The sequence below is a fragment of the Anguilla anguilla genome, chromosome 16 (genome assembly GCF_013347855.1).
Source record: "Anguilla anguilla isolate fAngAng1 chromosome 16, fAngAng1.pri, whole genome shotgun sequence".
Taxonomy (NCBI): domain Eukaryota; kingdom Metazoa; phylum Chordata; class Actinopteri; order Anguilliformes; family Anguillidae; genus Anguilla; species Anguilla anguilla.
Window position 1 is genome coordinate 13,868,718 of NC_049216.1, and position 26,540 is coordinate 13,895,257.

The 26,540-nt window shown below is 44.9% G+C and overlaps 2 protein-coding genes across 5 annotated transcripts in view; one reads left to right on the forward strand and one right to left on the reverse strand.

Annotated features, from left to right (window-relative positions):
• The window catches only part of LOC118215268 (high affinity cAMP-specific and IBMX-insensitive 3',5'-cyclic phosphodiesterase 8A-like), a 37,011-nt gene extending 23,587 nt beyond the window's left edge, over positions 1-13,424 (forward strand). For all 4 annotated transcript variants that reach the window (XM_035395877.1, XM_035395878.1, XM_035395880.1 and 1 more), the window contains 8 exons: positions 1,461-1,509; positions 2,299-2,434; positions 2,987-3,185; positions 3,998-4,215; positions 5,460-5,592; positions 6,267-6,431; positions 10,157-10,286; positions 10,646-13,424. In XM_035395877.1, the coding sequence (XP_035251768.1) occupies positions 1,461-1,509; positions 2,299-2,434; positions 2,987-3,185; positions 3,998-4,215; positions 5,460-5,592; positions 6,267-6,431; positions 10,157-10,286; positions 10,646-10,752 (1,137 nt within the window). In that variant the 3' untranslated portion in view covers positions 10,753-13,424. The remainder of the gene's footprint in view (positions 1-1,460; positions 1,510-2,298; positions 2,435-2,986; positions 3,186-3,997; positions 4,216-5,459; positions 5,593-6,266; positions 6,432-10,156; positions 10,287-10,645) is intronic.
• Positions 13,425-15,705: 2,281 nt separating this feature from the next.
• Positions 15,706-24,648, reverse strand: LOC118214847 (fibronectin type III and SPRY domain-containing protein 2). The gene is made up of 13 exons (XM_035395111.1): positions 24,183-24,648; positions 22,816-23,611; positions 22,405-22,500; positions 21,837-22,070; positions 21,247-21,269; positions 20,580-20,701; positions 19,490-19,651; positions 18,779-18,913; positions 18,513-18,669; positions 17,678-17,811; positions 17,090-17,222; positions 16,617-16,793; positions 15,706-16,283 (listed from the first exon to the last, which is right to left on the reverse strand). Exons 2-13 carry the CDS (start codon positions 23,431-23,433, stop codon positions 16,031-16,033), a joined length of 2,244 nt encoding a protein of 747 aa, XP_035251002.1. The 5' UTR covers positions 23,434-23,611; positions 24,183-24,648; the 3' UTR covers positions 15,706-16,030.
• Positions 24,649-26,540: the final 1,892 nt, after the last annotated feature.

Sequence of the window (26,540 nt, forward strand, 5' to 3'; positions counted from 1 at the left end):
TGTGTGGGTGCTGTATGTGTGGTGAATGTTTCGGTGGTGTATGTGTGGTGAATGTACGGGTGCTGTATGAGTGCTTGTTTCCGCCCCTGATTTTCCCAAGGATAAATCAAAGGCCCGCAGAGTTCCTCTCACCCTCACGACATTTGCCTCAGCCTGTTTACTGAACACACACCTACATCTGCTCAGTCTCCAGGATTTTCTAGGAATGCACATTTTTCACAGTGTTCTTGAGGAGATGATGATGGTGGTTTCTAAAAACCCTGTTCAGTCAAAGTACTCATTTTTATGTTATATTAGTTACATTATGCCAAAGAAAACATTCTGTGATCATAAGGCTATTTAGTTGGTAATTTTAATTCGTTTTTTAAAATTTATTCTGAAATCAACAAAGTTATGAAACTGAGGATTCAGAATTGGTCGTTTGGAGGCCATGTGTAATTAATGTGCCATGTGCATTTTAAACATTTGGTGGTGTGACCATGCAGTGAGCTGCCAGTCTGGAGTGAACTCCATACAGGAGACTCGCTGCGTCAGACCGCTAACTGTCATATTTAGATGTTTAGAAAGTAGTGTCTTTAGCGGTAGCACTGTACCACCTCCTGTGCCATCACATTACATTACTGGCATTTTGCTGATGCTCTTATCCAGAGCAACTTACACAACTTTTTACATAGCATTTACATAGCTGGACATATACTGAAGCAATACAGGTTAAGTACCTTGCTCAAGGGTACAACGGCAGTGTCCTACCAGGGAACCGAACCTGCGACCTTTAGGTCACTAGACCAGGTCCTTACCCATTATACTACCCTGCAGCCCAGCACTGCTGTGCCCCCACCCTGCCGGTTAATCGAACGTGAGGCTGTAGAGTGTGAAGAAGGGAAAATTGATCTCCTCTGACAGCTCCCTCTCACTCCCCGATGAGGGCTGTAGGGAAACAGACTGGAGCTGCTGTTCCACACCACTAAGCTCAGGTGTCTCATTCAGTTAAAGATCCCTGATTGGATTAAATGGTTCACATAGATGTGTAATTGCAGAACATCACAAGTGTCGGTTCACTGCTGCTACTGGTGAAGAGTTGTGCCTTAATTCCCCTATGCGTTTCTTGGAATGGCTGGATCTTTTTTTGTGAGAAAACATCTTGTGACACGTTGCTGTGGTATTCAGGATCTCTTCTGACGTTCTATAATTTCCTGTAATTCACACCTATGGAAGCATGGAACATTTGTCATATGTTGTTTCATGGTCTATTTATTTCTAATTTCTTCTAATTCTTTTATATACTTATTATCCCTGTCACCTATTGTCCTTATTTTACAAGTGATGTCAAAATATGAAAAGTGTATTAGTGACAGGGCATCTGCACAACAAGTAAATAGGTGTGAGACGGTGTGTTCCTCCTCTCTCTGACATCACGCACTCAATGACCCCTCTCTCCCTCTCTCCTTTTCTCTTTGCAGGACGGCTTGAGGAGGTTGTCTGGAAATGAATACATCTTTGCAACCAAACGTACGTGTCTGGAATAGCTGTTTCTGTTGCTGAACTTTGAATGGGAATTTGAGGGATAACATTGGGCCTCATATTCCAGGCTCACACTACACAACAAAAAACCCATGTCGGAGTCAAATCGGTGCTTGTGCCTGTCACCAATGGTCGTTTATTATGAGTGGTTCTAAGACTCGTCTAACCGTGATTTTGAACAGTCCCAGACACCCCAATATTTTTAAGCGTGTTTGAAATTATTGCCACACAATCTTGTAGCGTGAGCATACACAAATTCTCATTAGTAAATAAAAAAGTTATGCACAGCTTGAACAAGCACAGGCTAGCTAGCTACATTTGCATTGAACTATTATTTGGGGTTTATTCCAACACTTTCTGAACAGAATATCCTTGCTGCCCACATCACCCCAACCATTCTCTCCTCCATATATTGCGTTTCGTCCTATTCTTCCGCTCTTCAGCACAAATGAGCGCAAGCAAAGAGTCACCTCTGGCATGTTATCCTGAGTTTTGGGATCCCCGACCTGAAAGATCTTGAAATTTGTGAACACCTCAGTACAATTGTGTAGTGTGTGCACCACTATGTCGGCATGACAACGGATTACAAGATAGAATGTCATGTAATGTGAGCGGTGCTGCGATTTTGAAAGTTGTGTAGTTGTTAATGGTCGTCAGCCTCCATGAGTTCAGCCCTATGTCTGTCTGCTCAAGTTCAGATCTATGTCAGTCTCCCTGAGTTCAGCCCTGCGTTTGTGTGCCTGTTTCAGCTCTTACCGTGTGTACCTGTGTTCTCAGACACTCACCATATTCCCAGTCACCTGATCACACCGCTCTCCCTGAATGACATCCCCTTGCGCGTGGCCCAGACCATGGAGAATGAGGAATCCTGGGACTTTGACATCTTCACCCTGGAGGCAGCCACACTCAAACGGTGAGGGCGGGGCGGACACTGGCTGGTGTTCGGCCCATAAATAACTGCTGTACGATGTGGTGCAGTGGTGTCGTTCAGCTGGGCTTACCACCGGAAGGTTATAGGTTCAAGTTCAAGTCTAAAGTTAACCTGGAAATCTCCTCTTTGGAGCCGGAGCCTATCCCAGCATGCATTGGGCAAGAGGTAGGTCACCACCTATCCCAGCATGCATTGGGCAAGAGGTAGGTCACCAGTCCACCATTGGGCCCACACCATTCACTCACACTTGCATTCCTCTGAGCAATTTAGACTTTCCAATTAGCCTACCGGCATGTCTTTGGACGGAGGGAGAAAACCGGAGTAGCCAGAAGAAACAATGTGGACACGGGGAGAACATGCAATCTCTACACAAAGAGGCCCCTGCTGGGGAATAATAATAATATTAATATAGATAATTATAATAATAAATGTGATGGCAATAAAAATAATAATTGAAATTGGAGCTCTGTATGAAATTGCGGAGATGCAGGATGGTTATGTTGTACTAAATGTTTGCTGTATTTCCCTCTTCAGCCCCCTGGTGTTCTTGGGTTTGAAAATTTTTTCCCGATTTGGGGTGTGTGAGTTCCTCAACTGCCCCGAGACCACCCTGAGGGCGTGGCTGTCTGTGATCGAGGCAAATTATCACTCCAGCAACTCCTACCACAACTCCAGCCATGCCGCTGACGTGCTGCATGCCACCGCCTACTTCCTGTGCAAAGAGCGTGTGAAGGTGTGTGCTGCAGTGTGCTGGTCCTCACGTGCACGTGTGCGTGTGTGCGTGTGTGTGTGTGTGTGTGTGTGTCATAGACTGTAGAAAAATCTGTGATGACACCCATGGACTCTCCATGGGCTTGATGAAAAGTGTTTGGAAGCCCAGGAAGTGCAGTTTGTGGGTGCTACCATTCTGTATAAATTGGAGCCAGAGACTGCACAGTATGAAGTCCTGTCGTCCACTAAGCGCATGAGATGCAGTAACTGTTCCTGATTCATTAGAAGTATTCATTTGCAGTATTCTCCAAATAACACAATAACTTTAGGGACAATAACTTTAGAGACATTAGACAGTAAAGTAAAAACACCTATTGCGACTACATTTGGAAATGTATAAAATGGGAAAAAAATTATTGTATTTTGATTATATTGTTACCGTTGACATGCATTAAAACGGGTGGCTGAAACACCTATACTGGAGCCAACCGCACTGGCGCTAGTGAGCAGTGTCTCTCAACAAGACAGGGAAGTGAGGTTCAAAAGCGCAGCCTGGTTTTGGCCGCTTGGTGTGTGTGCATGTGTGTGCGTGCACGGGTGCGTATGTCTGTCAGTGTGTGCTGACAATTGCAGAAAGTTGTGAAGTAATCAGCTCATAAGAAAGTGTAAATATTTTTCTGTCAGTACTGACATGTGAAAGCTAATTTAACACTAGTTTCACACTTATCTTATACTAATTCAGTACCAGTGCAATGCTCATTTCAACACTGATTTAAGTCACTTAATGCACAAAAAGACAGCAGGGGGCGCAGTAACTCTTTGTCCGTGGTGCAGCAAACCCTGGACCCCATCGACGAGGTGGCGGCCCTGATCGCCGCCACGGTGCACGACGTGGACCACCCGGGCCGCACCAACTCCTTCCTGTGCAACGCGGGCAGCGAGCTGGCCATCCTGTACAACGACACGGCCGTGCTGGAGAGCCACCACGCCGCCCTGGCCTTCCAGCTCTCCACCCGCGACGACAAGTGCAACATCTTCAAGAACATGGATAGGTGAGCTGTGGTCAAGCCGCCCTCTAGTGGATGTGTGGTGCACTACTGGAAGAAATGAGCTGATTTGAGTTTTTCCCAGTGACATTTCCTTAGCAAATGCTTCCAGTAGGTGGAGGCTTTCCCTTAATACGAGTGCCATTAAAGTGGAATCTGACCAGGCAGCCCAGTATGAAAGCAAATAAAAAAGCCTAAAAACCATGCTGTCACATGAATAAATTTCAAAGCTGAGAACTTGCATATACATGTTCTTTTACCCACTGATCATCAAAGTCTAGCCTGTTGTGTTAAAACTGTAAATTCTAATAATGTTGATGTCAGTAGAAAGTCTATTATACACAGTGAGTTATGACTAAATCATATGGTGACAACTAATCCTCCATTTGGACATGGGAGTTCTTGTTAGTTACAGTGTAATTATTTTGATTACTGTAATATGCAAAAATGCACACAGTAGCTATTATCTGCATTACTCACAGGAAGCCTCCCACTGTATCAGTAGCCCCAGCATACCCAACATAGTGCCCGTAGGTGTATTAACCAGTTTTACTGTATGGAATCCTGATGGTGTGAGGTATGCCAGAGTGAGGTTTCTCAGGCCACCCCTATTGACACATCCACACCCACACGCACATACACGCACATGCACACAAACACCCCCCCCCCCTTTCCCCACACACACACACACGCACACACCCACACACACACATCCACACCCACACACACATACACACATACACCCCCCCCTTTCCCCCCACACACACACACACACACACACACCCACACACACACATCCACACCCACACACACATACATGCACACATACACCCCCCCCCCCACACACACACACACACACACACACACGTGTACTTCTGATGGCTACCCTCCCAGTTCCTGCTCTGTGTGTCCTATCTCTAGACCATCCTGCCCCCCCCCTTTCCCCACACACACACACACATCCACACCCACACACACATACATGCACATGCACACATACACCCCCCCCCCCCCCCCCCACACACACACACACACACACACGTGTACTTCTGATGGCTACCCTCCCAGTTCCTGCTCTGTGTGTCCTATCTCTAGACCATCCTGCCCTAGCCCTTTGAAGTTTCCTTTGGCCCAGAACAGGCCAAATCGTGAATTAGACTTCCAAATGCATTTCGCCCATTTTCTTGATTTATAGATTTATAGATATTTATTTCTTGATTTTCACTCTCAGTTTCCTTGTTTCCGACCAGGAACGAGTACCGCTCGCTGCGGCAGGCCATAATCGACATGGTCCTGGCGACTGAGATGACCAAGCACTTCGAGCACGTCAATAAATTTGTGAACAGCATCAACAAGCCCCTGGCTGCCTTGGAGGAGAACGAGGTAAGGTAAAAAAAAAAGACCCAGCTCAGCGGTCAGAAGGAGCCGGTGTGCAGTAGAGATCAGCAGAGGGGTTGCGTGTTCAGGGCAACGGGAAAATACTTTATGCGTAGAGCAGAGCAGTGGCCCCCAGCGGGAAACATGGCAGCTAGCCCTGGGCTGTGCTCTGGGGCGGGAGCTGGGAATGTTACAGGCTGGTAGCAGCTTTCTCAGCCCAGTGTGGAATGCCCTGCCTGGCTGCTTTAGAGGATCTCCACTGGCACTCTTTCCCTCGGACAGGCCAAACCCCCACACTCCCTTTTTTACGTTTTACTGTTGTGTGCACAGGGTTTCAAACAAATTTAAGGGAACTGCTTTCTCAGTAAGTAAATCATAATTGCTAAAAAAATTGCTCTTTGCATCCGAGCAAAGTCACTGTGCTATTTATAAGTAATTGTCAGCTTTGCACTTCCTAAATATCAATAAATTGATAGTTGCTTGTTCTCCTTTTTCAGGAAAAATATGTATACTGGTGGTAATTTCATTTGACGAAAGCATTAAGTTCTGCTCAGGGCATTTTATAGAGGGAGAAAGTATTTCCCCGTCTTTTAGATGTTTTGTGATGTAACGATGACGCTAATGGGTCAATGCAATACTAGTGAGTCATTTTTCATTGCTGTTTTCCTGTCTGGTTGCAGGGAAATGGGGAGGAGGACTGTGCCAGAAGCATTCTGACATCACCGGAGAATCGCATTCTGATCAAGCGCATGCTGATCAAGTGTGCAGACATCTCCAACCCCTGCAGACCGCTGGAGCTGTGCATCGAGTGGGCGGGGCGCATTTCAGAAGAGTACTTTGCACAGGTAAGGAAATGACAAGGCAAGGCGCATGGTGCAGTGGCAGTCTGCAGCCCTGACTGTGGTAGAGAATGTAATGGGCTCCTCTCATGACTGGTAGAGAATGTACTGCTGTAATGGGCTCCTCTCATGACTGGTAGAGAATGTACTGCTGTAATGGGCTCCTCTCATGACTGGTAGAGAATGTACTGCTGTAATGGGCTCCTCTCATGACTGGTAGAGAATGTACTGCTGTAATGGGCTCCTCTCGTGACTGGTAGAGAATGTACTGCTGTAATGGGCTCCTCTCGTGACTGGTAGAGAATGTACTGCTGTAATGGGCTCCTCTCATGACTGTGGTAGAGAATGTACTGCTGTAATGGGCTCCTCTCGTGACTGGTAGAGAATGTACTGCTGTAATGGGCTCCTCTCATGACTGTGGTAGAGAATGTACTGCTGTAATGGGCTCCTCTCATGACTGTGGTAGAGAATGTACTGCTGTAATGGGCTCCTCTCGTGACTGGTAGAGAATGTACTGCTGTAATGGGCTCCTCTCATGACTGTGGTAGAGAATGTACTGCTGTAATGGGCTCCTCTCATGACTGTGGTAGAGAATGTACTGCTGTAATGGGCTCCTCTCATGACTGTGGTAGAGAATGTACTGCTGTAATGGGCTCCTCTCGTGACTGTGGTAGAGAATGTAATGGGCTCCTCTCATGACTGTGGTAGAGAATGTACTGCTGTAATGGGCTCCTCTCATGACTGTGGTAGAGAATGTACTGCTGTAATGGGCTCCTCTCATGACTGTGGTAGAGAATGTACTGCTGTAATGGGCTCCTCTCATGACTGTGGTAGAGAATGTACTGCTGTATATTGGGCTCCTCTCGTGACTGGTAGAGAATGTACTGCTGTAATGGGCTCCTCTCGTGACTGTGGTAGAGAATGTACTGCTGTAATGGGCTCCTCTCATGACTGGTAGAGAATGTACTGCTGTATATTGGGCTCCTCTCGTGACTGGTAGAGAATGTACTGCTGTAATGGGCTCCTCTCGTGACTGTGGTAGAGAATGTAATGGGCTCCTCTCATGACTGGTAGAGAATGTACTGCTGTAATGGGCTCCTCTCGTGACTGGTAGAGAATGTACTGCTGTAATGGGCTCCTCTCATGACTGGTAGAGAATGTAATGGGCTCCTCTCATGACTGTGGTAGAGAATGTACTGCTGTAATGGGCTCCTCTCGTGACTGTGGTAGAGAATGTAATGGGCTCCTCTCATGACTGTGGTAGAGAATGTACTGCTGTAATGGGCTCCTCTCGTGACTGTGGTAGAGAATGTACTGCTGTAATGGGCTCCTTTCGTGACTGTGGTAGAGAATGTACTGCTGTAATGGGCTCCTCTCGTGACTGTGGTAGAGAATGTAATGGGCTCCTCTCATGACTGTGGTAGAGAATGTACTGCTGTAATGGGCTCCTCTCGTGACTGTGGTAGAGAATGTACTGCTGTAATGGGCTCCTCTCGTGACTGTGGTAGAGAATGTACTGCTGTAATGGGCTCCTCTCGTGACTGTGGTAGAGAATGTACTGCTGTAATGGGCTCCTCTCGTGACTGGTAGAGAATGTACTGCTGTAATGGGCTCCTCTCGTGACTGGTAGAGAATGTACTGCTGTAATGGGCTCCTCTCATGACTGTGGTAGAGAATGTACTGCTGTAATGGGCTCCTCTCGTGACTGGTAGAGAATGTACTGCTGTAATGGGCTCCTCTCATGACTGTGGTAGAGAATGTACTGCTGTAATGGGCTCCTCTCATGACTGTGGTAGAGAATGTACTGCTGTAATGGGCTCCTCTCGTGACTGGTGGAGAATGTACTGCTGTAATGGGCTCCTCTCATGACTGTGGTAGAGAATGTACTGCTGTAATGGGCTCCTCTCATGACTGTGGTAGAGAATGTACTGCTGTAATGGGCTCCTCTCGTGACTGTGGTAGAGAATGTAATGGGCTCCTCTCATGACTGTGGTAGAGAATGTACTGCTGTAATGGGCTCCTCTCATGACTGTGGTAGAGAATGTACTGCTGTAATGGGCTCCTCTCATGACTGTGGTAGAGAATGTACTGCTGTATATTGGGCTCCTCTCGTGACTGGTAGAGAATGTACTGCTGTAATGGGCTCCTCTCGTGACTGTGGTAGAGAATGTACTGCTGTAATGGGCTCCTCTCATGACTGGTAGAGAATGTACTGCTGTATATTGGGCTCCTCTCGTGACTGGTAGAGAATGTACTGCTGTAATGGGCTCCTCTCGTGACTGTGGTAGAGAATGTAATGGGCTCCTCTCATGACTGGTAGAGAATGTACTGCTGTAATGGGCTCCTCTCGTGACTGGTAGAGAATGTACTGCTGTAATGGGCTCCTCTCATGACTGGTAGAGAATGTAATGGGCTCCTCTCATGACTGTGGTAGAGAATGTACTGCTGTAATGGGCTCCTCTCGTGACTGTGGTAGAGAATGTAATGGGCTCCTCTCATGACTGTGGTAGAGAATGTACTGCTGTAATGGGCTCCTCTCGTGACTGTGGTAGAGAATGTACTGCTGTAATGGGCTCCTCTCATGACTGTGGTAGAGAATGTACTGCTGTAATGGGCTCCTCTCGTGACTGTGGTAGAGAATGTACTGCTGTAATGGGCTCCTCTCATGACTGTGGTAGAGAATGTACTGCTGTAATGGGCTCCTCTCGTGACTGTGGTAGAGAATGTAATGGGCTCCTCTCATGACTGTGGTAGAGAATGTACTGCTGTAATGGGCTCCTCTCATGACTGTGGTAGAGAATGTACTGCTGTAATGGGCTCCTCTCATGACTGTGGTAGAGAATGTACTGCTGTAATGGGCTCCTCTCATGACTGTGGTAGAGAATGTACTGCTGTAATGGGCTCCTCTCGTGACTGGTAGAGAATGTACTGCTGTAATGGGCTCCTCTCATGACTGTGGTAGAGAATGTACTGCTGTAATGGGCTCCTCTCATGACTGTGGTAGAGAATGTACTGCTGTAATGGGCTCCTCTCGTGACTGTGGTAGAGAATGTACTGCTGTAATGGGCTCCTCTCATGACTGTGGTAGAGAATGTACTGCTGTAATGGGCTCCTCTCGTGACTGTGGTAGAGAATGTAATGGGCTCCTCTCATGACTGTGGTAGAGAATGTACTGCTGTAATGGGCTCCTCTCGTGACTGTGGTAGAGAATGTAATGGGCTCCTCTCATGACTGTGGTAGAGAATGTACTGCTGTAATGGGCTCCTCTCGTGACTGTGGTAGAGAATGTACTGCTGTAATGGGCTCCTCTCATGACTGGTAGAGAATGTACTGCTGTAATGGGCTCCTCTCGTGACTGTGGTAGAGAATGTACTGCTGTAATGGGCTCCTCTCGTGACTGTGGTAGAGAATGTACTGCTGTAATGGGCTCCTCTCATGACTGTGGTAGAGAATGTACTGCTGTAATGGGCTCCTCTCGTGACTGTGGTAGAGAATGTAATGGGCTCCTCTCGTGACTGGTAGAGAATGTACTGCTGTAATGGGCTCCTCTCGTGACTGGTAGAGAATGTACTGCTGTAATGGGCTCCTCTCGTGACTGTGGTAGAGAATGTACTGCTGTAATGGGCTCCTCTCATGACTGTGGTAGAGAATGTACTGCTGTAATGGGCTCCTCTCGTGACTGTGGTAGAGAATGTGAGGTGCATTAACAATCTCCTCTTTTGAACACACAGACTGATGAGGAGAAACAGCAGGGTCTGCCGGTGGTGATGCCCGTTTTTGACAGGAACACCTGCAGCATTCCCAAATCCCAGATCTCCTTCATCGACTACTTCATCACTGACATGTTCGACGCCTGGGACGGTGAGTGACTGCAGCATTCACGGTGAGGTCCCCTCTCCGACCAGCGTGTTCTTAATGGCTACATTAGCTACAGTACATTTGGTGGATTAATGTTCTGTGGTAAATTCCCTCATAATCTCACTGATTGTTTCAGGAAGCATTGAAGCAACTTCATTGTTTAGGACACATTCTTTTGAAAAACGGTCATGAATTTACAAATTTAGACAATATAAACACAAACGTACAGGGAAAAGGAGATGGCTGAGATGGTGACGTATGCTATTACAGGAATTAGCCATCTCTGCATGTCGTGCTTATGAAGGGTGTTAAAATGCAGTCAGTGTTTGCTCTTACCTCACTGTGTGCTCTCTCTCCCACAGCGTTCGCTGACCTGCCCAATCTCATGCAGCACCTGGACAGTAATTTTAAGTATTGGAAAAGCCTGGATGAGCAGAAGCTCTGCACGCTGCGGCCTCCTCCAGAGTAGCCGGCCTATCCCACGCTGTGCTGCGCAGTGGGTGGGTGGGGCCTCCCTTGTCCTGTCCAATTACAGCCTTGCTGAGGGGCTGCTGTCAGCGCCCTCCAGAACGTCGCCCTGTCAGGGCCCTACTGACTCCTGCTTCCTGTATCACATTACTCTGAGAGAGGTAGAGAGAAAGAGAGATGGAAAGAGAGAGATGAGTAGCAAGATGGATGGAATTATAGAGAGAGAGAGAGAGAGAGATAGAGAGAGGGAGAGAGAGAGAGAAAGAGACAGCTTGGAGAACACATGGCACTAGCTTGGTGAGCAGGAGCACAATTAAAAGGATGAGTGTGCAAATAGCCCACCCCCAGCCGTCCAGCCTTTCTGGTGAAGTGTGGCACGCCTTCAAAATCCTCAGCCCACCAGAAGCACTGCAGTCAACACAGATTGTGCTCTTTGCTGTGATTGGAGGAGCTTGTGGTCCCTCGAAAGGGGAAAAACCAAATGGTTGTATTCGTGTCTAGTGAGCAGTGGGTTCATGTCTTTCGGCCTCCTCCCCACCCGAGACAGAGGTGCAGAATGCTGCATCGAAGTGGATAGGCCACCAGGGGGCATCCCAGAGGCCTCACACAGGGCAAGAGGACAAGAGCTCCATTCTCTCCTTTAGGTGACTCCCCCCAGAGCCAGTGTGCACACTCCCCCCAGAGCCAGTGTGCACACACTCTTATTCATTCTGTCTTTCCTTTCTTCTTGTGTTCTGCTCCTTTTTTCACTGTCCCCTTCAACAATATGTCTTTAGATTCTTGAGAAGGTTGTTCAGACAGGAGAGGGGTCATGCAGTTACTCTTCTTTTGGAAAGGGGGGGGAGGGAGTCACCCTTCGATCTCATCTACAAGTAGAAATTTTCAGTTTATTTATTTTGTTTTAATTATTCAATATTTATAAAAATAAATGAATACATAAATACATAATAATAAAAAGCCAAAGTTGAGTACAGTATGGGAGTCATATCTTTGACATACATTTCATCCAACGTGAAGACACTTTTATTTTCATAATGCAAATATCAACTAGAATGACACCTTTATATTGCACTGTAAAGAAGAATAGAAGTGTATGTCATAATAATGTGTCTGCAACTGGGGTGCTGTGTTCTGGCCAATAAGCTGTGTAGCTGTTGATTGTTTGGGCATGAGAGTGTGTTTTTGTGGTTACGGCTTTCCAAGATGCATTGTGCTGAGAACCACATGGCTTTCCGTAACAGATGAAATCTGTGAAAGTGAGTTTTTTTTTCTTCTCCCAGAAATTTTATATCTGGTTTATCCTACTGAGAGACTGCCTTATTTTATACACTATTTATACAGTCCGCCCCACTGTGCAAATGCAAAGAACATCTGAAGTTTTTTAAAAAATAATTAAGTGAAAGTAAAATACTGAAATCTTAATATTTTTGTAGACTATGTATTTTACACTGGAGTGTTGAAATGAAAGCAAACACAAGCTTGGAACTGGCATTTTGTGGAGACATTTGACAAAACCATTGAAAAAGGCATTGCAGTATACAAAACCATAGCTTTTCAGGACGTGCAGAATTCAAAGCTATCTATCACTGTCAAATGTTGGTCTTCTACCACACTGCTCACTGATTATGAAAAGCAGCAGACCATTAGTATCCATTTGTTAGAAGACCTATCTCCACAGAAAACCCAGGGAAAAAGCATTATACGTCATTGGTTTCTGATTAAGTATGTGTGAAAGAATGTTCCTTAAGATTATTTCCTATTTTTATTTAAAGAGTATATATAAATCTGCCATAATACAGAAGACTATATAAGGGTCAGTATGATTATATTGACCTGAAGCTTTTTTCTGTCTCTTTCTTTCAGACAGAATTTTAAATTCATTCAGGAGTTTTGTTTATTTGTTCTGATTCATTGCTTCTGCTGGTCAAACAGCGCCAATGGGAGAGGGGGAAGGGGGAGGGGAAACATTAGAAAATTATTCTATTAAAAATAAAATGATGACAGTAATTGTGTTGTGCCTCATTTCTGTAACCCAATGCTGGTCTGCACTTTCATTGGCTTTTTGGAAAAGGACATGCTGAAACCCATTCACTGTCTAAAGGACTGTATTTGCAGTTTAAAGGACTATTCACTGTCTAAATAAGTGTGTGTATGTATATTTGTATGTATGTTCATGTGCATACAGTGTTCCATAATGTCTGGGACAAATATTTTATTTTTCTTGATTTGGCTATGTACCCCACAATTTTATATTTTGAATCAAACAAGTATTTGATTGCAAATGCAAAATTGTGGAATACAGAACCAAATCAAGAAAAAAATATGCTTTTGTCTCAAACATTATGGAGCTCACTGCATATATACACGCACAGACACACATTGGAGAATGTTGAGCCAATGTGATGAAATGTTTTAAATGTGATGCACATTGTGTGTACATGAATGTTTATCTAGTGAGGTCACTTAGACCATCTATGACAGGGTTTTGAGAAAAACATAACATTTTGGAGGTGTTTTATTGCATGCATATGAATGAATCCCTGAATCTAATTGCACTGCAAGTTCACCTGTCCCGATTTAAATGCAGGTGTGTTACTGAAAAGGTTGTGAGGAAGCATCTGCTTTCTGGTTCAGGATTTTTAAACTTTTAAATAAATACTTTTGTCATTTTAATGGGTGGTGTATTGGCCAATGCTGTCACAATTAGAAATCATTTTCATTTTGCACCATGTGAACTTTATCTGAAAGTCTAAAATGTAATTTATGGAATATAGAAATCTATAAAATACAATTGTATTAAAACACAAATTAACTTACCTTGATATTAAATTGTAAAAAAGACATGGGACATGAAGCAATTGGAGATATGACATTTGTTAATTTGCTTCTTACTTTAGATAAGATATGGCCCGCATTCAAATATAAAATTAAACTATTTTCTTGAAGAATAAAGGGGAAAATATTTTTTCACCTCCAGGAGTGGTAACTTAATTGTGATCAGCTTCTTTCATTGATCGTTTATGTGCTGAGTGATAGCTTGTAGAGCTTTTGGACAAGCAGATTAAAGGCTAACTGTCCAAACTGTCCCAGAAGCTAGGACATGTTAAGTAGTTTGTGGGCTGGTTTTTGGATTTTTGCCATCTTGTGGTGAGGTGACGCTCCTGTTGTAGTCGTAATACTTTGTTGGAGCCTCAGGAAAAAAAGCTTGCGTTGATCATTTGATGCATGCTGTTCCTTTGTTTTGCCAGTTAGTCATTGGATTGATGATATCAAGTGCAGATTAGTCCCCATACTTATATCACATGCTGTGCACAGCACCTTTGAGTTAATGGAACCCCAGCCACCCAAACTCTGGCTGAGTTTCTTTGGGGCTGAAATGGAAGCTGCAGAAGCCGGCTGGAGTTTTCCCTAGGGTGTGTTTGATAGATTTCCTGTGTGTTTGATAGCTGTTCTGCACAGACTGTAACTGAGGTATAATAAGGTACTGAAGGATTCTTAGTTAGCACTGATACCCTTCTCCTAGAATAACAGTACTGGGAACTGCCAGACTACCTTGAGGCCAGTGTTCTCACCCACTAACAGCCCCAGGGTTTAACATTTGTGAATCATTCAGCGCTTTTTAACTTACCTGCCCAATCACAGTGTCTGAAGTATGTATGTATTTTGTATTTCCAGTAGATGCATGCTGGGAAGGCCCACAAGGTGTCAGTTCACACAGCCACCACCGGGTTCTCTCAAGGTGCTAGCTGTGGGGAGCACCTTGTGTCTGTGGGGATTCCCAGGATGCAGTGCTTAATGGAGGAATCCAATTACCCTGGCTAAATGAGCTAATTGGCTATATACAGCAACATTGGTTGACTCATAGATCACAGCAAAACATTTCATATAGGAACACAAGAGCAGTCTTCAGCTGTCATTCATACACTTATCAAGAAATGTAGCTAACATGTCAGATGGTGTGGGGCTGATTAAGTAATTAAGGACAGAAGTTGGCATGAAAACCAGAGACAGATACGGCCCTCGTTGTCCACCTGTGGTCGAACATGTTCATTATCCCTCCGTCTCTGCAGACAATACCCGGTGTGTCCAAGGAAACCACTGCCTTACCTGGCACGGGTAGTTCTTGTTAGAATAATACAAAACTGTCATACCTCATTAGGACACAGAACAATTGGCTCTCTTGTCAGTGTCTCTGAAAGGGGTTTTCTGAGTGGGTCTGGAAATTCTCGAGAGCCACAGGGCAGCTTTAATCTTGCAGCAGCTTTGATCTTGCACCAGGTCAACACTGATTGGTGGTAAAAACACTGCTAATGAGCTTAAGACCAGAGGACATAAATATGTGCCAAAATTCTAACTTCGTGAGGCTTTGTGTCTTGGATTCTTGGAGTTTAATTTTCTTGTGGTGATTTATAGCATGCTGGTTTAACCACATTTTCACCAATAAACGTTTTGGTTTGCATCTGTTCCGCACGTGTGTGTAGCCACTGCAGTTGGTCAGGAGCAGAACAACAGCTCACCTGCAGGCTGCTGTGAGGGGTCTGAGGGTTGGGTACTGCTGCCCTTTCAGTGCTGTAGACTGATCCCTGGAGTCATTCTGCTGTGATAAATTACAACAGCAGATTACACAGCTAAATGAAGACCAGCATACACTATTAGCTGTTCAGGACCAGGGTTGGGAATCCCTGATTTGGTGCTGTAGTCCCAGTGCGTTCTACTCCATTATCCACCCTGTGGTTTAAACACGGTCTGGTCTTCCCGCGTCTCCCCTCCACACGATCCTGTGGCCTTACGTGTTGTGGACTCGTCTGGCTCATCAGATACAACTCGATCTATGCCGAACATGCGGTTCATAAGTGTGACAGTAAGAAGGCTTCTTTGTGGAGTAGACCAACTGAAGACCTGCACAGCAATGTCTGGCCCACATTCACACAACCACCCACCCCACCTCCAAAAGAAGGATTTAGCTTTACCATGAATGGCAGGTTTTATTATGACACCCCACTGCCTTTCCCCCAAAAAACATCTTTTTAAAATTAGCACAAGTACAGCTGACGCATGCATACTTCAACTCGACTTGAAACTTCTGATGTGGAAAAGGGTTGTACACCTGTTCCCATGGGAATCCAGAACAGAATATGTAAATATCCGTGGTTTGTATATGACATATGCTAATTCACAAATGTATTTTTTACAGCACAACTCTGAAATTCGTATATATTTCTGGCTTCAGACTTGCAGTGGGGTGGAGTATGAAGGCTGCAGAGTTCGGTTTGAGGGGTTCAGGTGTAGCGGGCGTAGTCGGGGGCCTCGATGCCGTTGTGGACAGTGAGCGTGCCGGGGTGGTCTAAGGCAAAGCAGGGGTGGACGTAATGCAGGAAGTGACACTCGAAGGTGTAGAGGTGCTGGGACAGGGACGCGTTGAAGAAGGACAGCTTCCCTGCATCATAGTCCAGACACACTCCTATCCGTCGGGGGTTGATGGTGATGCGGATGTCTGGGGTCCAGCCATTGTGTAGGAATTCATACTTGTGTCTGGGGGAGGGAAATGTAAATGACCACACCATTACCCTGCTGTTTCAGTTTTCTGTAAAGTCCTGCAAAATCCAATACCAGAGAAATGATCTATCTGCAAGCTGGAGAAGCATCAAAGCCATTCATTTTTAACAGCAGTTGACAACACATCTTTGTATGCTATCCTTTAGCTGACTGGGGTTGCTTCTGTTGCTTTTATTCTTATTTCATTTTATATCTTGTTTCTGTTTGTTTGATCTTGATTTTATGTATACCTGATCCTGATCCAGCGATTGGCGTGTATGAGCACAGCGCGAGCGCAGCGCGGTCAGTGTGGCCCCCCGTGGGTCTCACCTGGAGGGCGTGACCACATGCCTCATGCACCAGGATGTGTTGTTCCCGCCCAGGTAGCCGTTCCTCTGGGTGTCCTGGTACGCCACACCAATCCTGAACTCTGTGCGGTCCTCCACCTCCACCTCCCAGTAATGCGTTCCTCTGACAGGAATCAGCTCCCCCAGCACTGCCACGCACCTTTACACAAGCGCGCGCACACACACACTTTTACACACACCTAAAAGGCTTGTGTTTATTCAAATCTATACACAAACACCTCTAGTCAAATATCCCTACAGTATAAAAACATCTTACAAGCTCTAAAAAACACATTTAGCTGCCTAAACCCATCTATACACACTGAAAATGCACTTTCTACTCAAAATCCTTCTATTCATCATTGCAGATATTTACACGTATATGTTTACACAAACCAAACGTGATTCTATGCTCATTACGGTTATCATTATGGTTAGGATGGTAATAGAGCTCACTGGGCAAATGTGTTGTCACTGAAGATCATGTCACTTATGGGTATGTCCTCGTCCCCATAGAACATGGTGAATCCGTCCTCTGAGATGGACAGGCAGGGGTGTGCCGTGTCCTCCAGCAGGTGGAAGAACGTGCCTGAGGGGACAGGTAAAAAAAACAAGGGGGTGCCATGTAGGTGAAACATACAGAACCATGACCCCATGAACATATTTGGTCTGTCAAAACCTTGTTTGGACAGGTGAAATAAAAGTCACCCATTTACATAAATTAATTCTGAATAAAACACAAATCAGTCATTATTAACAGCATGGTATTCTGATATCAGCTTCAGTTAATGAAAGGAGCGATTCATGCATATTTCTGTGCATTTGTGTGTGTGCGTGTGTATGCATACGGTGCGCGTGTGGTGTGTGTGTATGTGTGTGTGTAGATACCTGTGGAGTGTGTCGGTACCTGTTGGTGGGTACCTGGAGTGTGTGTGTACTGTAGGTACCTGTGGTGTGTAGGTACCAGTACCTGTGGTGCGTGTGCATGTGTGGTGAGCGTGTGTGTGTGAGTGTGTGTGTGTGGGTGTGTGGGTGTGTGTGTACCTGTGGTGTGTACATTGACAGGGTGGCTCCTCTCACTGGGCCCGCCAATGTTCACAGCCCTCACGCTGATGCAATACTGCCGCCCTGGCTGCAGCTGCACCAAACACTCACAGGTGGGCACGGCAACGATGGACCTGAGGGGAGGGGGCAGTCAGAGACCTAAAGTAGGTCATTCTGAAATGTGATACACCAGCCAGCCATTACTCACCCTGCCCTCCCCACTCCGCTCATCACACTCTAAATATTACACAGCTTTCTTTCATATCCACTTCCTGTCTTACATCATATTTTTGCTTTTTGATTGCTCCGGTCTTCCTTAGCTGATTACAAAAAACAATCATGCCATTACAGGACCTTGTTGTGAAGTTAGAAATATTTACAGATAAATATCATCTGTAAACCTATGGGCTGTACTTCATTCCATAAAATTACAAAACTGTACTGCTGTGGCTCATGCCTGACTGGTAACACTGTCAGCGTAAACACTTTGAGTGTAAACCCTGTGTAAATGCTGTGAGCACAAACACTGTCAGTGTAAAGACTGTGTAAATGCAGTGAGTCTAAACACTGTGTAATTGCTGTGAGTCTAAGCACTGTCTGTGTAAAGACTGTAAACATTGTGTAAATGCTGTGAGTGTATCAAAGGCGTCAATGCACTGTTATACAAATGCATTCTCACTTCCTGTCTAAATACCACTAAATAAATGGAGGTGTGGCACACGTACGGCACCCAGGCCCCTCCTCAGTTCACACTGTCTGTATAAAGGCTGTCTGTGTAAACGCTGTGCACGAGATCTTGAAGGCCATGTGACCGGCGACCTCGCGGGGCTCGTACTCTGCGACTGTGACGGTGTCGCTCGTTTCCTCGCCGGTCTCGCTCAGCTCCACGGTGTACGAGTCGACAGGATTGGTGTTCCCCGACTCCCAGCGAATCAGAGCCGCGCTGGGGCAGCTGGCGCATTCCCGGGGCTTGATGACGGGCGGGGAGGGCACTGCAGAGACCGAACCAAAAACGTGACGCTCACGCAGCGCCCACAAAACAGCTCACACACAGCGCTGGCTCCGTCATGTTCTCCTCTCACTGCAGCACAGCTCTGTTACCTGTCATGTACACGGCCTTTTCGCTGGGAGGACTGATTCCGGTGGTGTTGGTGGCCGTCACCCAAAACTCGTACTGCGCGTTCGGCAGCAGATCAGTCACCGTGCGGTAGGTCTCCTTCACCTTTACCTTCGATTCTGAGGGGTGGGCAAAAATCCCAGAGACGGTGAGAAGCCTGGCTTTACCGCAAGATTAGACCAAAACGGCCTCCGCTGCCCACACCTTCCCACCTCTCACATATCAAGAGAACACAAGAACACGTTATGATAAGAACCCATCTCGGCTCACCTTTTACCTATGATTTAAAATTAATTTCTGACTTCCCTCCAGTGTCAACACCAGTGCTGGGTAGTGCCTGGCAGTCTGACTAAAATCCACCACAATTGGAAAAATTGGGTTTCAAAAAAATACAAAGCCATCCAATGAAATGACCAAACCAATTTATTTTATGCACTGGTTTAAAAAAAAAAGTTTGTAAGAAAATGATCCATTTGAAGTATTTGTACCTAAACATACATTAAACTGTACAGGGATACTCCACCCCCAGAGAGGCAGAAAAGGGGCAGGTTATCAGAAGAAAGGCAGGTTGTGAATGAGTGGTGGATGGGCACAGAGGCATGACATTCCCGCGGTGGCAGCAGACTCATCCCTGCATGTGGTGACGGATGTAACAATGACGGACGTTTGTGGGTGTGGTCCTGGGTGGGCGGTACCTTCAGCAGGTGGCTCCTCTGCAGTGGTGTCCTCCAGCACAGGTCTGTAGTGGAGCTCGTAGTACTCCACCGTGTCGTCTGAGAACAGGCTCCAGCACACGCGCACTGAGGTGCTGCCGGCCGAGTTAGGGACCTGTGGGTTAATGACCGGTGCAGAGGGCGCTGGAGGACATCACACACATGCGCACACACACACACACACACACACACATTCGCACACACACACGCACGCAACCGCACGCACGCACACACATACACGCACGTGTTTATGAAGCTTTACTCTCCAATGACTATGCACCACAGAAAAACCCTTTCTTTAAAAAACTGAAACAGATGTGCGCAAAGCTGTGGCTATATTAAAACAGTCCAATTCTGGAAGTATTCATTGAAAAATAGGACCAAAATCTTAACTAGAAACAAGCAGCATTTCCTGGAAGAGCATAGCACTTTTTCCTCAGACAAAGCACATAATTGCTCAACCATAATTTTATCTCGACTGCTCCACAGACTCGCAAGGATGACAATCACTCCCCCCTTCATATCATACATTTTTGTATCCAGCAGTGAGTGAAAATATGGGCTTTGTATGTGCAGCCCAGTTCCCAGTGCCAATTATAGCTCAGAGGGACCAAGCTCTTCTGACAGCATGACTCGAATACAAAAGCTGCAAAAATAAAAGCGTGTCGATGAAGCCAATGGCTGCATTCATTCAGCGACACACTGTCATAAACGCTGTTCCGTCAGACCAAGCTTACTTTCAACAGCACGACATGGGCAAGGAATTACTCCCTGGTACGCACTTCTCAATATACCAACTCAATATACCAAGAGAAACCGTGAAAGTGTCTGTCTTCCTCCTTAGTGATGGAGGGAGGGCTGCTGATTGGATGAGGGAAAGGGTGCATCCCCCATGTATGATGACAAAAAATTCACTCATTTGAATTTTTCATAAGGGGTTGCAGACTTTGTTGGGGAGGGGTAAGCAGAAAATGTTTAAACCCCTCAAAAATCCAATGGTTGATTAATGATGGACACGTGTCCCCTAGACAGATAAGACTACAAATTATACAATGTTTGTGTGGGGAGGAACCTGGTACGATGTTGATGGATTCCATCATTTGCTTGACATCAGACAAATCTACCACAGAATTTTCAAACTCCATATTGGCAGCCAGGCTGAGATCCACCTCCTCCTTGGTGAAATCTTCTATTCTGTTACAAAAGAAATGTGCATTAAATAGACATGGTGAACAGTTATATAAGATTCATACCCTCTGTTGTCTCAAATGGTTGTAACTCTACACAAACCACCATTCATAGCCTATAAAATTGACATTCTTCAAGGCAAAAATGCTTACCAAACAATACACAAAAGCAAGTATTTATATTCCACTATTTTCAGTTATGAGGCTACTTAAACTGAAACCCAAAATCCAGTGATATTTTAAACTCTGGGTATATGATATTTTAAATGTATCATATTTGAATAATTAAAGTAAGAAACAGCATGAAGCACCATGCCACGTGCAGTGCATGGACACAGGCGACCAGACACAGATATACTGCAAACAGTAGCAACAGCACATCCTATGACAACAGTTTTGGAAATATCAACAAATGTATGCCAATTGATTTTACACTGCAGTCACAGCATGCGGGGTCAGTATGAACCAAAATTGTTTCGCATTTAGCATTCACTATACTTTATATAATAATAACACAAGTCAAAACTCCAAACTCAAGACACCTTACAGTACCTGTCTATGGTAGGAATAACAGCCTATAAATTGAAAAAGGTTCACATTTTAATTACTCTCTGAAACAGTTACAGAAAATTTGATAATATGAAGGGCTAAGAGTTGTGGAACATGCAAAACTGGTTTGGGGGACAGAGAAATGTAATTTTAAAAAATACTTTAAAATACCAATAGCACTGTATTGTAAATCAACATGTTATAAGCACTGGCAACAGTGTGATAGCTATTGAGAAACCACACGAGGTCAATAGGTTGCATGTTTTATCAGTGGTAGTGCCAAACACTGTTATACTTCAACAGTATTGTTTTCAACCTTAATTGCTTCAGTGATGCACTTACATAATAATAATAACAACAACAACAACAACAACAGTAATAATCGTTAAGGGGTGACTGTGACCAACTTGGCATGAATTCAATCATTAGGCTCAAACTCCTAGACCAACTGCATAAGAGCAGGACCAGCTATTTGTTATCTAAGAGATAAGAAGTAGCTGTTCCAGTCGTTATGCAGTTCCTTGGTCCAGGGGCTGATACTTATGCTGGAACGGCAACACTGCAACATTACGAAGTTATCGATCAGAACAGACCTGAAGGAAAGCCAGCTTGTCTTCATTTCTATACACTTCCTGTGCGGCCTCAATCAGCTCTTTGGACACATCCAGGGTCTTCCCACAGTCCACCAGCTGGGTGTACAAGGTTTCCAGTTTCACCTTCTTCTCGTCCTCCAGGCCTGATGCCCGCTCATCATAGCGCTGTGTCAGGGTCTGGATCACATCGTTGTAGTGCTGTTCCAGGTTCTGCTCCTGTCTCCCAAAGTTCTCCTGCAGGGACAGTCCCATCTCTTTTAACTCCACGTTTCCTCTATGAACAAAGATCTTGGTATTGTGTCATGTTGAGCTTGCACAGGAAACAGCCCTTAACAAATTAGTCACGAATAGCATGGCAACTTTTGCGCCAACACTGTATGACACACGTACTTGCAGGCAGGCACACATGCACTCGCAATGTAACAATTTATTCATGATGAAATAATGAAAGGCAGTGTAACTGCTATAAGAATTTGTTAAAATGAGTCACACTAGTGTTTACAAATCACTATTTAATACTAAGAAAGCATAGGCCTATAATTATAATTACACGAAAATGTGTCTTTACTTCCACAGTGATGAATATCTCCTCCAAGTGGCCAGCAAAGTTCTCCATCTGTGCGATCTGTTCCTCCAGTTTGCGCACCTTCGCACACAGATCATTCTAGAGCAACAGGGTTCATATAAGGATACAGATCAACACAACAGGGAATATTAGCTTGAAGGACAAGGATTTATATGCAATTTTCCTCTTTGTCTAATGTCATGATTCTGTTAAATTCTTAATCTTAAAACAGTAGCTTTCAATTTACTTTGTTTCTCTCACTACATTACCATGGAAAGGTTGATAAATGACCACATCATACAGTGCTTACCACATTCATATTAAAATGAATATTACATTAAGAATGTGCAACTAAACTCAACCAAGTGTGTGGCAATGCTAGGTTTTATGGTTTAAAATGATTCAGTAACCTACCTTAATTTCCATTGAAGCTTTGGTTATCTGCACAAGGCAATGGTTCTTGTGAGGTCCAAGAGGCCTCTGAATAGTAGTTTTGCACTCAGTGCAGAAAACATCTGCAGCCTCCGGCTCACCAGCACCTGCGAGGTCCTCCACGGCTCCTCCTCCTGCAGGGTCACCAATACTTTTCCCACCTGGTCTTCCAGTCCCCGGCTCCACTTCAAACACCTCGTCACTGTACACCGCGTTCCCGCTCTCTTGCCTTAGCTGCCCCGGCTCTTCTTCGTCCGACGGGATGTAAGGTTCGAAACGCAAAGACTCATTGGTTTCCACCGAGAAACGCTGGAAGGTGGACACCGGTGGACTCGTCTCCTTTTTATCAGGGAGGTCCATCAACACCATCTCTCCGCCTGATCCGCGAGGCCCACCGTTCTTCTCCGCCACCAGGACGTACGGTTCGTTGGTAGGGAGCTCCACGTCGATACCCGCCTTGTCCCACATCCCATACTGGCCAGCAGTTCCACATTCATCCGCGTTGCAGAGATTCTCATCCGCAGGCTCTGGCTCCTGCTCCGTCTCCGTGTCCTCCTCAGCAATGACCTCCAACCTGTCTCCGGTCGTGTACAGGTCCATTTCACAAAACCCTTGCGCCCCTTCTATAATGTATCACGTGCAGTTTTGAGCTGATGGGCAGATGTTTTTTTTCAGGTTTTCAGGTTTCCATTTCCCTCTCAAAAGACAAACTCACCCGTGGGCTTTTTCACAGATCTGTCCAGCCCAGGTTGTTCAAAGGTGAGTACTAGCATGCAGGCTGGAAAAGAAAACATGGGGTCAATAATAGGCTGGCATTCTTTAGTCACAGGCTAGCAATGTTGTCATACGTATATACTTAAGCAGGATTCAAATGAAAACCATTTTAAAGAAAGAAATTAGCTAGAATCCATCGCCAAAATGTTGCATAATTTCCTTTGTGAATGGATCAAAATGTAGTAAACTTTGTTGCCTATATGTTAGCATGCTGAATATACACACGAGTTGACGTAGTTATCAACAAGAAACACCTCAACTAAAATGTGTCCAGTCCATTCTACTCTTTGAAATGGGTGTTAGCTTTGTCTAGAAAATCCCCGGGGCTACATGCGAACAGTATGAATGCGCTTAATTACATTGCGTGTAATTAAAAATAATATATTTTTTTCTGTAGGCTAGGCAGGCTAATTGTGTCGTTCGGGGAAAACAGCCAAAGTGACCTGGTAGGAAAACTACAATACTTACACATTTATAACATTTTAATCGGCATAGAACGGTTAGAGGAAATAAAACAATAAACGACCTAGCACACGCACAGCACACAGTGTGTACAGGTTGAAATATAAATTTACCTGTGTAAAAACAGCTTATTCTCGAAGGTTTGTTCTCTTTTTACTTGTTCATTTCAACGGACGCTTTAGGACGTGCGTTAGCAGTAAAATTAGCCTCAGCTTTCATTCCTAATGTGCAAGCAGTTTGGCAGCCGGTGACAAATATAGAGCAGGGTTTACCAGCAAAGCAAGCGTCTAAAATAGCAGCAGGGTTCATTTAATATCTTAAGCATGGCACTTCATGCAACTTGCAGGTTATCAGCAGATAAATTAACATAAATATCCAAACGAACCAACTTGATTATTTTGACAACATCAAAAAGAATTCAACTTAAAATTAATTGCCTATAAAGAATCTATGCTTGCCCAGTTAAAGTATTTTGTTGACGCCCTTGAAGCGTCATATATCTCAACATTAAAAATCGTGTGGCATTCAATTAATATTTCACACAATGTTGCAAATTAACAGTTTTGCCTAATTAACAAATCCTTTCAGTGAATACTACAGAATTGCGCAGTTCGAGACTGCGGTGATTGCAGACTTCACACGCAAAGTTTAAAACTTGCTAGTAGGCGGTCCTGAATACGCGTCATCACTTGGAACACGCCGACGTCTAATATATGATATGTAAACAGAGCAGAACAGGTGCATTCCATAGGCAGGCCCGCAACAATTTTGCATCATACCACAAGAGAGAGCACTTAAGTTACTTACCTAAGTAACATAATAGTTAAATTTAAACCAGTGGTGTAGCCAGGAGAGAGTCAGAGGAGATGTTGTTTGTGGTAATGTAATTCAGAATGGCAGCCAGTGCGATCTGCAGATTTCTCCAGAAAGAAGCTTTTCCCTGCAGAGTGAATTATGCATGAGCTGGGCATATTTTGAGGACTGATATCTTCTTTCTTTTGGATCATCTTTGTTGACAGTAGAGTCATGGCAACAGCAGGTAATAAGCATGTCTCCTACATGAAAAGAATATCTGTGAAAGTAATGGAAGCTGAAAGAGTATAATATACTGTATTGTTTACTTTTAATGAACAGTAAATGTCTTGGGCTGCTAAATTCATTTTTGAACACCATTTTGTAATAACACCATTCTGTAACCTGAGATTGCAAGACAGTCAGAAAAAAAAGAAAAGTAAAAAGAATGGAGAAGCAAAGCCCAGGAGGGGTGAGGGGGTGCTCTGGCTGCATACTGGAGTGTTGGCTCCCTCTGTATGCATTGTCTGGGTGTAATCCCGTGGGTGTGCATCTGCAGTGGATGTTCTCGGTGCCACCCCCCACCCCCGGATTCTCGGCTGTGCTCCTGGTGCTTTGTGGAATGACGTGCACGGTGGCTGACGCGGCCTGCCCCGGTCTCGGTGGCCGGCTCAGGCTCTGGGGTCCCGCTGCGGGGGAGGCAGTGCCAGCCCTCCTCATGACTCACACAGACAGAGCTCCTCTCATCAGGGTCTCAGGCCACTGGAAAGACCTGGCTGTGCGGCTGCTGTAGGAGATGAGTCACCGTCCTTGAGCGCAGTCTTTCCCTCTCTGCCCACCCATGTCCTGCAGCCACTCCCGCAGAATGGCACACATGCAGATCCTCTACGGCTGGGGTGCACAACTCTGGTCCGGGCCGATCTTCGTGCTGGTTTTTGTTCCAACCGATTACCATAGATATAGTTTTCCGACAGCTCTATAAACTATCTTGCTTCACTCCTGCACTTGAGCTCAGTAAAATCTCTAGGATACACTTGCAGTCTGCGGCTGTAGCTGGTGCTTATACACATGTCAGATCAAGATATGATTGGGCTAATTAAATAAATGTTGGCAAATGTTCACACAAAATCCTGAAATGGATCGGCCCTTGTTGTGCACCCCTGCTCTACGGGCTCCCGAATCACACTGCAAAACTCCCACATGCTGGGATTCTATGCATTGAAATTTTAAAAATTCTAATAATAATATAATAATAATTTAAGAGACTTCCGTGGTCTGGGGTCACCATGGTGATAACATTAGCACCGGTAGCCGTGGCAGTAGAGCAGTGGCTCATGCCAGCTCATATTAAAAATTGATATAAAGCGAGTGAGTCTATATTATATAAGTGAGTTACATTTCGATTTGAATATTGTGGACATACATTTAACCAAATGAAAAAAGAGGAAAAAAAGTAATTTATAGATAGTGTTAAATTACATTTACATTTCAGCATTTAGCGAACACTCTTATCTAGAATGATCTACATGGGTTAATATTACATACAGTTTACATACAATTAATTTATACGTACAGCTGGATATTTTTTGTGAGGTAATTAAGTAGTTAAGAATAAATGCCTTGCTCATGGGTTAAACAGCTGGGAATCAAACCAACAACGCATTTGAGTTATGAGCCCA

Bases quoted from the DNA above. Each gene is read 5' to 3' on its own strand.
- LOC118214847 (XM_035395111.1), bottom strand. From the start codon at position 23,433: ATGGACCTGTACACGACCGGAGACAGGTTGGAGGTCATTGCTGAGGAG. The intron at 20,702-21,246 runs GTACTGTAAGGT...CTTTTGTAACAG, and splicing joins GTTATTCCTACCATAGACAG to AATAGAAGATTTCACCAAGG. The intron at 17,223-17,677 runs GTACACACACAC...CTGTCCCCTCAG, and splicing joins TGTCAATGTACACACCACAG to GCACGTTCTTCCACCTGCTG.